At 46.8% G+C, this 15,238-nt stretch overlaps 1 protein-coding gene across 7 annotated transcripts in view; it reads right to left on the minus strand.

Annotated features, from left to right (window-relative positions):
* Positions 1-12,788: 12,788 nt before the first annotated feature.
* UBR4 (ubiquitin protein ligase E3 component n-recognin 4) overlaps positions 12,789-15,238 on the minus strand; it is a 211,101-nt gene continuing 208,651 nt past the window's right edge. For all 7 annotated transcript variants that reach the window (XM_070759469.1, XM_070759468.1, XM_070759464.1 and 4 more), the window contains exons 103-106: positions 14,710-14,934; positions 14,386-14,476; positions 13,352-13,514; positions 12,789-13,239 (exon numbers count right to left, since the gene is read on the minus strand). In XM_070759469.1, the coding sequence (XP_070615570.1) occupies positions 13,175-13,239; positions 13,352-13,514; positions 14,386-14,476; positions 14,710-14,934 (544 nt within the window). In that variant the 3' untranslated portion in view covers positions 12,789-13,174. The remainder of the gene's footprint in view (positions 13,240-13,351; positions 13,515-14,385; positions 14,477-14,709; positions 14,935-15,238) is intronic.

Below are 15,238 nucleotides of genomic sequence, written 5' to 3' on the forward strand. Positions count from 1 at the left end.
CTTGTTTGCCACTATGCACCGATGGACAGACATTCTCTTAGAGAACAGACGGAGCTTGAAGTTCATGTGACCAAACAAGACAAGGTCCTGTCTTCATGTGTCATGCTCCAAAAGCCAGAAGACCCCTCCGTGGCCTGCATTTCAAAGAAACCCCAGCACATTTTGCTGCAAACGACCAATGGCTGCCAAAGAACTGCGTCTCCGAGCTTCATTTTTGGATTTCTGCTAACTCTGGCTCCTTCTTTGGATTTCACCCTCTCCCTCCCACTTTGCTATTCATTCCCCTAGCAGTAAAAAAACCCCTTCCAAAACTGGGATTTCCAAGCCATCTTTTCAGCTGCTTGGCTTCCCCTTCGAGGAGGAGGAGGAGAAGGAGGCGGCGGCAAAATGAAAGGCTGAAAGGAAACTGCTTTCAAAAAAACAAGAGGAAGATCTTGGCAGAGGGTGGCAACGGCAAATCCCTGAGCCAAACTTGTCCTGCCCCGTTGCCAATTCTGGGCGCTTCTCGTCTTTAATCAGCCATCTTCTACCTCCTCTAGCAGGACACCTGTTGATTTCAGATTTTTAATTTGGCTTTTTTCAAAGGAGCTACCGGCACGCACGGCTGGAAGGATGATTTGGTAATATTACAGGGCCTTTTCACACCAGGGGAGGAAGGTGTGGAGAAGAATGACACAAGGCCTCAAAAAGCAAGAAAAATGGCCCTTGATGGTTGTTAGTACTGTGTGTATAAACTAGTTGGGTTTTCCAATAAATAACTTAAGCCAGCAATGTATGGTTAAAGAAATTAGCCCACTACTGCTTTAAAAGCTGGTGTTGCAGCTTTTTAATATTTCCTAGGATACTTCATTTTTCTAGATGAGGGGTGAGTGGGTGCTAATTTCCTACAATAGTAACATGGCGATTAAGTGAACCTGTCTTCCCTCATTGACTTTGTTCACCAGAAGGTCGCAAGAAACGGATTGCTTGTCACCATCATAAAAACAAGTCAGTTGCCAAGCACCCACATTTTGATCCCATGACCAGGGGGGATGCTGTAATGGACGTGTGGAAAAACTGTCATAAATCACTTTTTTTCAGTGCTGTGGTAACTTTGAGTGGTCACAAAATGAACTCCTGTAGGTTGAGGCTTGCCTATAAGGTATAGGCATCAAAAAACTTTTGAACCACTAAGGACTCGAAACTTTTGGCAGTTCGTATAGAATTCATTCTGCAAAGAGACTTCCATGCTTTTCCAAATTTGCACCAACAATAAAGGGAACACTTAAACAACACACTATAACTCCAAGTAAATCGATTTTTGGAGAGATTTGGGGCTAGATACAAAGCTTTGGGGGGAGCGATTTTTGGAGAGATTTGGGGCTAGATAGGAAGCTTTTGGGGGGAGCGATTTTTGGAGAGATTTGGGGCTAGATAGGAAGCTTTTGGGGCAGCGATTTTTGGAGAGATTTGGGGCTAGATACAAAGCTTTGGGGGGAGCGATTTTTGGAGAGATTTGGGGCTAGATAGGAAGCTTTTCGGGCAGCGACTTTTGGAGAGATTTGGGGCTAGATAGGAAGCTTTTGGGGGAGTGATTTTTGGAGAGATTTGGGGCTAGATAGGAAGCTTTTGGGGGAGTGATTTTTGGAGAGATTTGGGGCTAGATAGGAAGCTTTTGGGGGAGTGATTTTTGGAGAGATTTGGGGCTAGATAGGAAGCTTTTGGGGCAGCGATTTTTGGAGAGATTTGGGGCTAGATACAAAGCTTTGGGGGGAGCGATTTTTGGAGAGATTTGGGGCTAGATAGGAAGCTTTTCGGGCAGCGACTTTTGGAGAGATTTGGGGCTAGATAGGAAGCTTTTGGGGGAGTGATTTTTGGAGAGATTTGGGGCTAGATAGGAAGCTTTTGGGGGAGTGATTTTTGGAGAGATTTGGGGCTAGATAGGAAGCTTTTGGGGGAGTGATTTTTGGAGAGATTTGGGGCTAGATAGGAAGCTTTTGGGGCAGCGATTTTTGGAGAGATTTGGGGCTAGATAGGAAGCTTTTGGGGGAGCAATTTTTGGAGAGATTTGGGGCTAGATAGGAAGCTTTTCGGGCAGCGACTTTTGGAGAGATTTGGGGCTAGATACGAAGCTTTGAGGGGAGCGATTTTTGGAGAGATTTGGGGCTAGATAGGAAGCTTTGGGGGGAGCGATTTTTGGAGAGATTTGGGGCTAGATAGGAAGCTTTGGGGGGAGTGATTTTTGGAGAGATTTGGCGTAAGATTTGTGGAGCCCTCCTTGAGCCTCCGGCATCACACCCGGCACTCTACCAACGCAGGAGCCTCCCAGAGCCCCCGACGACAGCGGAGGACTCTAACTCAGCCCGAAGCCCTCCTCAAGCCCCCGGCATCACACCTGGCACCCAGCTGACACAGGAGCTTCCCCAGAGCCTTACACTTAATTAAAGCATAATCAACTAATAAATCAGCAAAAACAAGACCAATCAAAACACAATTAAATACAAAAACAGCATTCATCAGCAGCACTCATCAACTACTCCACTACCAGCCTCCTACCATGAAGAACAAATCACGCACTCAGAGAGAAAACACTCCTACTACCCACATGGAAGACAAACCCACCATACACAAAGAAGATGAAAAAGCTGACTTCCTAGTGAGTTGCACACTGTGCTCCATACATACACTCCTACCCTCAAACTTCCAAAACTTCACTTGCAATAAATGTAAAGTAATCCAATTACTTGAAGAAAAATAGAAAACCTACAGAGAAACCTCGAAACCCTGCAGCACCAACATCAAAACAAGAAAGACCAATATACTCCCAACACATCCAACACCACAGAAGAGCACATCAGAACCAACCCCCCCGAGGTTGAAAATGACTGGACACACATCACCCAAAGAAGAAAAAAACAAACCAATCCCAAACTCCCACCAACTCCAACCCACCTCTCTCCAACTGCAGTGCCTACAAGTAACAAATATGCAGTACTCCTGGCACAAGAAGATCAATAAACACCTGACAAGGAGCCACCAAGAACCAAGCACAACAATACAACACCATCAAACACAGTCATCACGAAGGCTAGCCCCCCTCCCCCCAACCCAACCAAAAAGAAAAGGAGAGTGGTGGTAATCGGTGACTCAATTCTCAGGGGAACTGAACCTGCCATCTGCAGACCGGACAATCAATCCAGAGAGGTGAGCTGCCTCCCTAAAGCCAGAATCTCGGACATAGCACTAAACCTCACTAAAATCCTAAAACCCACTGACTACTACCCCCTACTAGTGATCCATGCAGGAACAAATGACACAAGGAAAGACATGAATCAAATCACGAAAGACTACGACCACTTGGGCAATATAGTCAAAAAGATAGGGGCACAGGTCGTCTTCTCCTCTATTCTACCCACAAGAGGACAACATCCTGACAGAGAACGCAAAATCCCACAAATAAACCACTGGCTAAAGAGATGGTGTCGCCAAAACAACTTTGGGTTCCTCGACCACGGTCTACAATACCTTCAAGAAGGGCTCCTAGCAACAGACGGACTACACCTTACCAGAGCTGGAAAGAACCTCCTTGGAAACCAACTAGCGCAACTTATCAGGAGGGCTTTAAACTAGATCTGAGAGGGGTGGGTGACCAAAGTAAGAGACTGAACAATGAACCAAATAAGAAAGGGGTGCAAATTAAGCCCACTAACATTTCAGAGGATAAAAAATGCCCACCCATAATCAGACACAAGCACCTAAAATGCCTGTACACTAATGCACAAAGCCTGGGGAACAAATAAGACAAGCTAGAAGTACTAATGCACAAGGGCCAATACGATCTAATTGGTATTACAGAAACATGGTGGGATAAATCACATGACTGGAACACACAGATAAAGGGCTACAATCTCTTCAAGAAAAGCAGGTCAAACAAGAAAGGAGGTGGAGTTGCATTATACATAAAAGACCACTACACCGCCACTGAGCTATATCAATCCAAAGAAGATAACCCCCTTGAAACCATATGGGTTAACATAAAAGAAAAAAAGGACAACATTACAATTGGAGTTTACTACAGGCCCCCAAACCAAACAGATACAATGGACAACCTCTTTACAACCCAACTATCAGTAATATGCAACAAGCACAGCACAATAATAATTGGAGACTTTAACTACCCCGACATTAACTGGAAAACAAACTCAGCACCAAGTGGAAAGTCTGACAGGTTTCTCACCAGCCTTGCCGATAACTTTCTAACTCAAAAAGTGGAAACAGCAACCAGAGGGACTGCAATACTAGACCTAATTTTAACAAACAGGGAAGAAATGATTGAGGGAATAGAAGGAGAAGGGACGCTAGGTGAGAGTGACCATACCATCCTAAAATTCAACATTGCGCAATCACTAACTACAACACCCAACTCAACTACAGTCCCAGACTTTAGAAAAGCGGACTTTAACAAGCTCAGAGCGAACCTGAAGAATAAACCCTGGAAGGAACTTCTAAAGAGTAAATCCACACAGGATTCCTGGGAAGCCCTAAAAACACTATCATTGAGGCCCAAAACAATTCAATCCCCACGAAAAAGAAAAGCAGAAAAACTAAAATGAAACCAGCATACCTAAACAAGGACCTCGCAGACAACGTAAAAGAAAAAAAACCCAAATACAACAAATGGAAAGAAGGACTCATAACCAAGATGGAATATCGGCAAACAGCCAGAACCTGCAAGCAAAACATAAGAACAGCAAAAGCTCAACACGAACAGCACCTCGCAACGAAAATTAACAACAACAAAAAAAGCTTCTTCCACCACGTAAACAACAAGAAAAAAATCAAGGAAACAGTCACCATACTAAAAAACAAAGATGGTAACAAAATCACCGACAACAAAGACAAAGCACAGCTGCTCAATACCTACTACTTTACATCAGTCTTCACACCTAAAGGAACCACCAACCAACCAACCAACCTACAACCTAACTGCAAATAACAGCCCCAGAACCGAACTCAACACAGACAAAGCTACCATTAGGGACTACTTGAGGGAGCTTAACGAGTACAAATCACCGGGACCTGACAGACTCCACCCTAGAGTCCTAAAAGAACTGGCAGACACCATAGCGGAACCTCTTCTCCTCATCTACCAAAAATCTTGGGCCACTGGAGACCTACCAGAAGACTGGAAATGAGCGGACGTAGTTCCCATCCACAAAAAAGGAAAAAAGACGGATCCAAGCGACTACAGACCTATTAGCCTGACTTCAATACCTGGAAAAATACTGGAGAAAATAATTAAAAAACAGCTTTGCCACTACCTGGAAACAAACAAGGTGATATCCAACAGCCAACACGGGTTTGTCAGAAACAATGTCAAACCAATCTCATATCCTTTTTCAACACCATAACCAAATCAGTAGACCAGCGCAACACGGTGGACCTCATATACTTAGACTTCAGCAAAGCTTTCGACAAAGTCAACCACTATCTCCTAATCAACAAATTAGAAAAAAGCGGAGTAGACTACAACACATGCAGATGGATCAATAGCTGGCTGACCAACCGCACTCAACGAGTTGTCCTCAGCGGTTCCAAATCCACATGGAAGAATGTAGGCAGTTGGGTACCACAGGGTTCAGTCCTGGGCCCTGTGCTCTTCAACATTTTCATCAACGACTAGGACGAGGGAATAGAAGAGCAACTGATCAAATTCGCAGACGACACCAAACTGGCGGGGGTAGCCAATACCCTAGAACAGCGTTTCCCAACCAGTGTGCCGCGGCACACTAGTGTGCCGCGAGACACAGCCAGGTGTGCCGCGGAGCTCCTAGGGAAGCTCCAGCTGGGCGGGGTGCTGCGGGTGCCGGGGGCGGGCTTTCCCGAAACGGACGGAGAATGCCCTCTCTCGCAGCCCCCTGGCTGGGAGCGCGTTCGCTGCGAGAGAGGGCTTTCTCCGTCCGTTTCGGGAATGCCCGCCCCCCCTCTCTCTCTCGCGCCGCTCCCCTTTTCTCTCAGCCCTCCCTGGCTTCGCTTCTCAATCCCTCCCTCCTTCCGTCTTTCCTTCCCCTCAGCCGTTCTGTCTGGGGGTCTCCCGCTCTTCCCTTCCCCGCCTCCCAGGCTTTGCCTTCACCACCCCCACCCCCTTTTTGGTTGGCAAGGAGTCCTTTGCCGCATCCTGCAGTTCGCACATGGCTCGAGGCCGCTTTCCCTGGCTGCGCTCTTTCTTTCTCTCTCTCTCTCTCCCATGAGCTGGGGGAAGGAAAAAACAAACAAACAAAAACTTCTTGCAACGGGCCCGCGCGCGTGCTCGTGCCCGCGCTCGTCCCTTCAGCAGCGGGGGAGGGAAGTCAGAGGGCGAGGGAGCGAGCGAGCGCTCTTGTCCTTGGTGCCCTCTGCAGCCTGCCTTCCTTCTTCTTTGCCGCCGCTGAGGGACGGAGAGAAGGATAGAAAGGAAAGAGGGAGGGAGGAAAGAGGGAGGGAGAGATAGAAAGAAAATAGATAGAAAGGAAAGAGGGAGGGAGAGATAGAAAGGAAAGAGGGAGGGAGGAAAGAGGGAGGTAGAGATACAATGGAAAGAGGGAGGGAGAAATAGAAAGAAAATAGAAAGGAAAGAGGGAGGGAGGAAAGAGGGAGGGAGAGATAGAAAGGAAAGAGGGAGGGAGAGCTAGAAAGGAAAGAGGGAGGGAGGAAAGAGGGAGGGAGAGATAGAAAGGAAAGAGGGAGGGAGAGATACAATGGAAAGAGGGAGGGAGGAAAGAGGGAGGGAGAAATAGAGTGAAATGGAGGAAGAGATGTTTTTTTTGTCCAAACTTTTCTTTAGCCCCCACCCCCCCGCCCGAGAGAGAGAGAAAGAGAGACATAGCAAGAGAGGGAGAGAAAAAGAAAGAAAGAGATAGCAAGAGAGAGAAAGAGATAGATAGAAAGAGAGAGAGAGAGAAAGAAAGAGACATAGCAAGAGAGACAGAGAAAGAGAAAGAGAGAGAATGAAAGAGAGATAGCAAGAGAGGCAGAGAGAGAGCAAGGGAGAGAGAAAGACATAGAGGGAGGGAAGGAGGGAGAGAGAAAGAAAGAGAGCAAACAAGAGAGGAAGAAAGAAAGAGGGATGGAGAGAGAGAAAGAAGGGAAGGAAGGGAGAGAAAGAGGGAGGGAGAAATAGAGTGAAATGGAGGAAGATATATTTTTTTTGTCCAAACTTTTCTTTAGCCCCCCCGCGCGCCCCCCGTCCCCCCATTCAGTGTTCCCCAGGATTTTGAAAATATGAATAATGTGCCGCGGCTCAAAAAAGGTTGGGAAACACTGCCCTAGAAGACAGGCTCAAATTACAGAAAGACTAACACAGTGGGCCCACACCAACAAAATGATGTTTAACATCAACAAGAGCAAAGTCCTTCACCTAGGCAGAAAAAACCCTGGACACACATACAACCTGGGAGAAACCCCTCTTAGCAGTAGCGACTGCAAAAGAGACCTCAGAGTCTTGGTGGACAATCAACTAAACACAAGGCAACAATGTGCTGCAGCAGCTAAAAAAGCCAACACAATCCTAAGCTGCATCAACAGGGGAATACACTCCAAGACCAGGGAAGTCTTAATACCACTCTACTACGCCCTGGTCCGACCACACCTGGAGTACTGTATTCAGTTCTGGTCACACTTCAAAAGAGACATTGAAACTCTGGAGAAGGTGCAAAAAAGAGCAACCAAGATGATTAAGGGATTGGAAACCAAGACTTACGAAGAGAGACTGAGGGAACTGGACATGGATAGCCTAGAGAAAAGGAGGGCCAGAGCGGACATGATAGCAATCTACAAGTATATGAGGGGATGTCACAGAGAGGAGGGGATCACTTTATTCTTCAGGGCACCAGAGGGCCGGATGAGGAACAACGGCTGGAAGCTGACCAAGGAGAGATTCAACATGGAGATAAGGAGGAACTTCCTGACAGTCAGAGCAATCAACCAATGGAACAACCTACCAGCGGACGTTGTGAACTCCAGCACTCTGGACATTTTAAAGAAAAGATTGAACTGCCACTTGACTGGTGTACTATAGGGTTCCTGCTTGAGCAGGGGGTTGAACTCGATGGTCGTCATGGTCCCTTTCAACTCAATCAATCAATCAATCAATCAACAAACTTCTGTGAAATCAAACTGTCCATTTAGGAAGCAGCACTGATTGACCATCCATTTCACCTGCTGTTGTGCACATTCAATTTTGTACAGAACAAAGGATTCAATGAGAATATTTCATTCATTCAGATCTAAGATGTGTTCTTTGAGTATTCCCTTTATTTTTTTGAGCAGTATATATGTTTTAAAAGCCTTTCCTGGCCCAGCTCACCCTGCCTTCTCAGAATTGGATGTCCTGCAGAGCTGTGGATTTCAACTCCCAGAATTCTCAGAGATGGGGAATTCTGGGAGATGTAGTCCATGACTTTGAGGGCAAGCGGGCTGAGAGCAATTACGCTGCATCCTTCGAGCAAACCAACTTAAAAATTATTCTGCGAAAATTTAAAAAAATAAATTTGTGGCTGATTTTGCCACAACCAGAAATTTGTTTCAGTTAACTGCATCTTCTTTGGAGGCTAATCCCGGTCGGGTGGCAGCTCTCTCTGCGTGCTGCCAAGGTTTCAAAATAATAAAAACATGATTTGTTTGTTTGCCAGGCCTTTGAAAAATGGGGAACCCGACTTCTGGAGTGATTTATCTTGGGGAAAACAATTGCCGTAGCTACAAAGTTTAGGGCAGGCTCTATGCCAGGATTGCAAAACGCAACCTTGGTGAAAAGGCTTTTATTTCGCTGAGCCCCCAGCAAATCTCCTTGCAATTTGGAAAGGGGGAAAAAGGGGGGGGGGTAAGGAGAGGAGGAAAAGAACCTTCACCCCACACACAACACAACACACACAAATACATTTTTAGGGGACTATAAAAAAACAGAAAGCCTGTAAAAAATGCCTTTCGGGACATGTCTGATCAAGAAACTGCGGCGTCTCGTCTGCTGAAGGAGTGGCCCCGTCCTATCCTGTGAGAGACACTATGGTATTTAGGACAAAACTTTCCCAGCGGGGTTTGGCTGTGGGAGTCCATGAAAGAACCTGATGCCTGAATTCCTGGGGAAAGGACATTTGAGCTCCTGGTTTTTCCTCCTGTCTTGAAACACAGGTGTGCTAAGCTGCCTTAACTCCACTTTTTCCTCTAGACCCGTGATGGCGAACCTTTTTTGCTTCGCCTGCCAAAAGGGGTGTGTGGGTGTGTGTGCTAGTATGCGTGCATATGCCCACCCTTCTTCCTTCTCCCCACGCTTGTGCACCCCCCCATATTGCCCTCCATGCATGCACATAGGCCTTCCTGACGCCTGGTAGGTGAAAAAAAAATGCCCAAACGGGCAAACCAGAAGTTTGGGAAAAAACATTTCTGGTTTGCTGTTGTGCTGTTTTTTGCAGTCTGGGCAAACCGGAAGTGCATTGTCTAAACCTCTGGTTTCCTGAAGTGCGTTTTTCCAAACTTCCAGATTGTCCATCCGGGATTTCAGGGAAGCTTTCCTGAAACGTCAGGATGATGAAATAGCCTTTGCCAAGCCCAAAAATTAGCTGGCCAGTGTGCGCGTGTGCGCTGGAGCTGAAACATGGCAAAGTCTCGCGTGCCCTCCAATATGGCTCCATGTGCCACCTCTGGCACGCATGCCATAGGTTTGCAATCACCGCTCTAGACCCTCAATTCTCAAGGGGAGGGGAGGATGTCTTTATACCTCTCCATCCCATAATCCCCTGCCACTGACTTTCCATGACAGGTCTCGTCATCACCCGCTTGCCTCCTGAGACTTCCCCGCAGTTCAAATCCTTCCTCAGCTCTCCTGATTTGCACACCATTTGGGTACCAGAGCTGGTGTTTTTAACGAAAGACCCTGCCCGGAGATGGATTAATTTTTCCCTGTTTACCAAAAGGAAGTGGGGAGGTTGTGTGCAAAGCTCCAGGAGGCATAACGCAGTTCGCCCGTGCCCTTCCCAGGTTAGCCCGGCCTTGGATTTCTCTTCCTTTGCCTTGAAAAGTGGGAAAATCCAACACAAAACACAGACTTCAGAGGATAGTCAGAACTGCAGAAAAAACAATTACTGCCAACCTGCCTCCCATTGAGAACCTTTATACAAAAAGAGGGCCATGAAAATATTTACTGACCCCTCGCATAATTCCCTCACCACTGTCAAACTATTCACTAAGTCTGCATTACTATTACTATTAATCTTCTCATCATTCCTATCACTCATCTCCTCCCACTTATGACTAATTTGTTGCTTGTGTCCTTAGGATTTATATTAATATTATCTCCTGATTGCTTATTTGAACCCCATGACAATCATTAAGTGTTGTACCCAGGGGTGGGCTACTGCCCGGACGGGGGACGCAGTGGGATAGTGAATTTGCACTGCAAGATGTTGAAAGAAAATGCATAAGCCACGCCCAGTGTGGTAGTAAAAACTTTGGTAGCCCTTCACCGGTTGTACCTCATGATTCTTGACAAATTCTAGACACAAGAATAGTTTTATCCCAAACGCCATCACTCTGCTAAACAAATAATTCCCTCAACGCTGTCAAACTATTTACGAAGTCTGCACTACTATTACTACTAGTTTTTTCTCATCGTTGCTATCACCCATTTCTTCCCACTTATGACTGTAATGACCGGTAACTTGTTGCTTGTATCCTTATGATTTATATTAATATTTTTTCCTGGTTACTTATTTGTACCCAATGACAATCATTAAGTGCTGTTTCTCATGATTCTTGACATTCTATTCTATTTCTAATTCTATTCCAATATTCTATTCTATTCCATATTTTCTATTCTATTCCATTCCATTCCTAAATATTGTATTTTTAAAAATAGGTTTCAGGTAATATTTCTAATAAAAATATTTCCGGACTCATCTCTGTTTTTCTTTAGCGATCTCTTCTAAAAATGCATTTTGATTTTATTCCAATATTGTTTTGCAAAACATTTTCAAGGGGGGGGGGAACAATTTAAGGACGTTAGGGAGAACTATGACCTGGATGATTTGAGAATCTCCACAGAAAATGTTAGCAAACCTATTGCCTTTTTGGAAAGGTACACCTTCGTGTCAGGCCTTGGGCTCCTCCTTCCTATTTCTCCCTGGCTTTCTCATCAGAATTAATCCCTTTCGTCATGATGCTTAAGTTTAGGCGGACGGTGAGAAATCCAGAATAGCGTCTCCAGAAGCTTTCCAAGGAGGCAGAACGATATCGAAAGGCAGCGCTGCCTCGGCTCGTCTGTTTGCTGGGCCAGCAAATGCCGATCAGGCTGCAGGGAGCTGCTCCCTGCCAAAATTGTAATGCCAGGGCCAGGATGCCAAGGTGTACCTTTCCAAAAAGGCAATAGGTTTGCTAACATTTTTGTGGAGATTCTCAAATCATCCAGGTCATAGTTCTCCCAAACGTCCTTAAATTGTCCCCCCCCCCCCTTGAAAATGTTTTGCAAAACAATATTGGAATAAAATCAAAATGCATTTTTAGAAGAGATCACTAAAGATGCCAAGATGCAGGATTACTAATCTGGTGTGGCTGCACCCCTATTTATGCTGCCCTCGTTTGGGTGTGAAACAGCTCCAAGCTGGACAAGATGTGCCCCCCACCTTTTTTTTAAGGGGAGGACGATAAATAGGAAAAACGGCCCAATCCAAGCGTGTGACTATGGAATTACAAGACAAAGAGGAAACAGAATTCTATAAGATTTGGGAAAACTGATGTAAATGGTTGGAATGTAAAAATAAGTCGACAATCAGCAAAAAACCTATGGTGTGCCCTGGTGCGCTATTCCTGTATTGGCCCACTGATTGTGCAATATGTGTGCAATGGCTCCAGCGCCATTTTTGCCAGTCCGTGTGTGGTGCCATCTTTTTTTCCTAATTTTTGTTGAACTTTTTTCCCGCTGAACACACACAGAAGGAAAATGGTCTCTCTGCACATGAGCGGAAGCAAAATTATGTGAGGGGAATGTGTGCTTCTGCATATGTGCAGGATGTATGCGCAGGAGTCGCCCCGAGTCTTCGGAGAGGGGCAGCATATAAATCCAAAAAATAATAAATAAATCTTGTGAGATGTGCTGGTGCATGAGATTTCAGCAATTTTTTTTACTTCTGCACATGCGCAGAAGCAAAAAACCTGCCAAATTCTCATGCGTCTGCGCGTCCTCTTGCAAGCTTTTACTTCCTGCGCATGTGCAAAAGCCAAATCTCACTCCAACATGTGCGCCCGCCCACCAGTCACCTGGAGCTGCGTGCACAACTCCATTTTTGCTACCGGAACGCCAGTACTGTTTTGTATGTCAATGTTATGTGCATGTTTGACGTATAAATTTTGTGTATATTTGTTTTTAAAATTATTCAATAAAAATATTTTAAAAAGAAAGAAATCAAGGTGCCCCCACCCCTTCTCAGTGGGTGAGGCGAAGACAGGGTGACACAAGGGAAATTTCACTGCGGTGCCATGAAAAAAAAAAGCCTTTTATACCCGAGTCCTTTGTGATTGGGCGGCATAGAAGTTGAATGAATGAATGAATAAATAAAGGCCATGCCCCCATCGAAAGATTTAACACTTCCAGTAAGTGGAGAGAAGAGGCAACACAAAAACCAGCGTTGTCTGGGGACAAGTTCCTGCAAGGAGGCAGGATCCAGAAGAAGGGAAGATTCAGAGAGTCCTGTAAGTGCTAAATTCCCCACGGAAGCCCTGGGAGCAAAGCAAAAGGGACGGTCCCAGGCCTGGATGCAGATACACACTGGCCCAGGCGTCTCTTTCCTTCCGACTGTATTTAACTTATTTATTGACCGATAAAATGATCTCACACACATAGAAGCAGAAAAAAAAAACATTTGACCAGGCTTGGGTTCCGTGAGTCCGTCGCACATTCGTTGCTTGGAAAAGGCGAGGTGGAAGGAAGGCCGCCGAGAAGCAAAGACCACGGGGGAGGGGGGGGCTGGAAGAAAATCAGCCCAAATCCATCACTCAGGAATGGGGTTGGAGGAAGAGGAGGAGAAGGAAGGAGGAGCGTGGGCCCAGGAACAGGCGGGTGAGGAAAAAGTGACGGCAATGTTCCTTGAGAAGTTGGGGGGTGTGGGGAGGCAAAAAATGTGTGTGTGGGGGGGAATGGGAGTCCCACAGTCTCTCTTCGGGGGGCCGTTCAGGGAAGAGAGTTGAAGAGATCTTTCAGGAAGCCGTCAGGGTCACAGATTTCGGATAACAATCCTGAAATAAAGCAGGAGGAAGTCAGAACCGCCTGTGCATGCACGCCAACACGCCCCCAGCGCTCGTTTCCGGAAAAGGGCAGATGGCGAGCAGAATGACGGCAAGCACTCACCAGCCACGTCCAGGAATTCTGAGAAGGTCTCCGCAGGCATGAACTCCTCCTGGAAGGACTTGAGGGCTCTGTCGGCCGCCTCGTAGATGGGCATGTCGTTCTGGCGGATGTACTCGGCTAGGGAGTAGGACCAGCCCCCCTCGGTGTTGCTCGTAGGCACCTTCTGAAGGGGGGAGAGGAAGCAGTAAAAATGCTGGCACTTGATGGTGGTGGGGAGGAAGGGAGGAAGGAAAAGAGGGAAAGAAAGGAAAGAAAAAGGGAAATGGGAAGCGGAGAGAATGAAAGAAAAAGGAAGGAAGGGAGGGAAGAAAGAGGAAAAAGAAAGAAAGATGATATGAAGGAAAAGAAGGGAGGTAGGGAAATAAAAGAGGGGAAGGAAAACACGAGGGAAAAGAAGAAGGAAGGAAGAAGGTAGGCAGGAAAAGGGGTAAAGAAAAGAAAAAGAAAGAGAAGGGAAATAGGGAAGGAAGAGAATGAAAGAAAAAAGGAAGAGAGGGAGGAAGAAAGAAGGAAAAAAGAAAGAGAGAGAGAGAGAAAAATGATATGAGGGAAAAGAGGGAGGGAGGGAGGGAGGCTAAGACTGAAGCCTAGCTTGGAAATAGGGAATCTGTCAAACTGTCTCCTGGAGTGGGGGACTAGGATAGACCCCCTAGCCAGGGGTACGCAAAGTTGGCTCTTCTATGACATGTGGACTTCAACTCCCAGAATTCCTGAGCTAATATGATTGGCTCAGGAATTCTGGGGGTTGAAGTCCACAAGTCATAGAAGAACCAACTTTGCCTACCCCTGCCATAGTCTAACCAATCCTTCTTGGGATGAATGGAGGGGGTCTCTCGGGGCTTTCCTGGGCTCCCCTTTTCAGCTTGGCAGACAGTTGGATCTCTGCCTGGAAACTTTAAAGCCCGTTACCAAAGAGGCCGTAAAGGGAAGACCATTCACGGCAATGCCCATCATAGGTGTGGTGCCCTGCGCCCTGATTATGGGCAACTCATGCACTTCCCACACAGCCACCCGGATGGGAGAGAAACACTTACTCTCAACATGTTGTAAACAAGATCAACCAGAGCCCAGAAGAGAAGGCTGGAGCGATAGGCTGCATAGTCCTTCACGGCTTTGTCCGCTAGCCTGTTAGGAAGGGAGAGAGAGAGAGTGGAACGATCAGTGAGGCAGCTGTTCGTCTGCCTCACTGATATCTGACTCCAAAGGCAGCTGATAATTGTCAGACAGCCCTGGCCCCGTCTCTGCCTTGGATGCAGAGCACTTGTCCGAGCCTTCCCCAGACTCCAGGACTGGCCCATGTTCCTCCCCAACCTCCTCACTGTCCGAATCTGCTACCACTGGCGGGCCATGGGACTCACTTGCTGGCTCCCGTCGGGGACACAGTCCGGGCGTGGGAGATGACCAGCAGACGCTTCAGGATGTCGATGCGCATCGCCTTCCACCGCTCGGGGGGCAGGATGTGAAGTGCCAAGATTGTGTAGTAGTGGGGGCCATCCACCTCAAAGGCCCCCTCCACCCACTTCTCCTTCGGCTGTTCCAGGAAACTTTGCAGGTTCTTCTCCTCTCGAGAGGTCGCCCGCGTCCTGCAGAGGAAGGAAAGCGGGAGGGACTTGGTGACTAGAGAAAACCCTTCCCTACCCAGGGACAGGAGGCAGAGGGCCTGTTTTAGATTAAGGGCAAAGCAGGAGAGAAGCCCAGCAGAGGAGTCTCGCTCTTCTTCCATTGATTGGGGGTCACGGAAGTCCCTTGTCCCAAAAGTGCTTTATTTCCAAAAGGCAACTGGACTTTCTGGTTTTTCTTTTTTACTTGTCCTCCAAGAAACCTCTTCAGATCTGACTGGATGTGAGAAGGGTTTATATTCCTTGCAGAGAGCTGGTTGTTTGCATC

This window comes from Erythrolamprus reginae, chromosome 8, assembly GCF_031021105.1.
Source record: "Erythrolamprus reginae isolate rEryReg1 chromosome 8, rEryReg1.hap1, whole genome shotgun sequence".
NCBI classification, from domain to species: domain Eukaryota; kingdom Metazoa; phylum Chordata; class Lepidosauria; order Squamata; family Dipsadidae; genus Erythrolamprus; species Erythrolamprus reginae.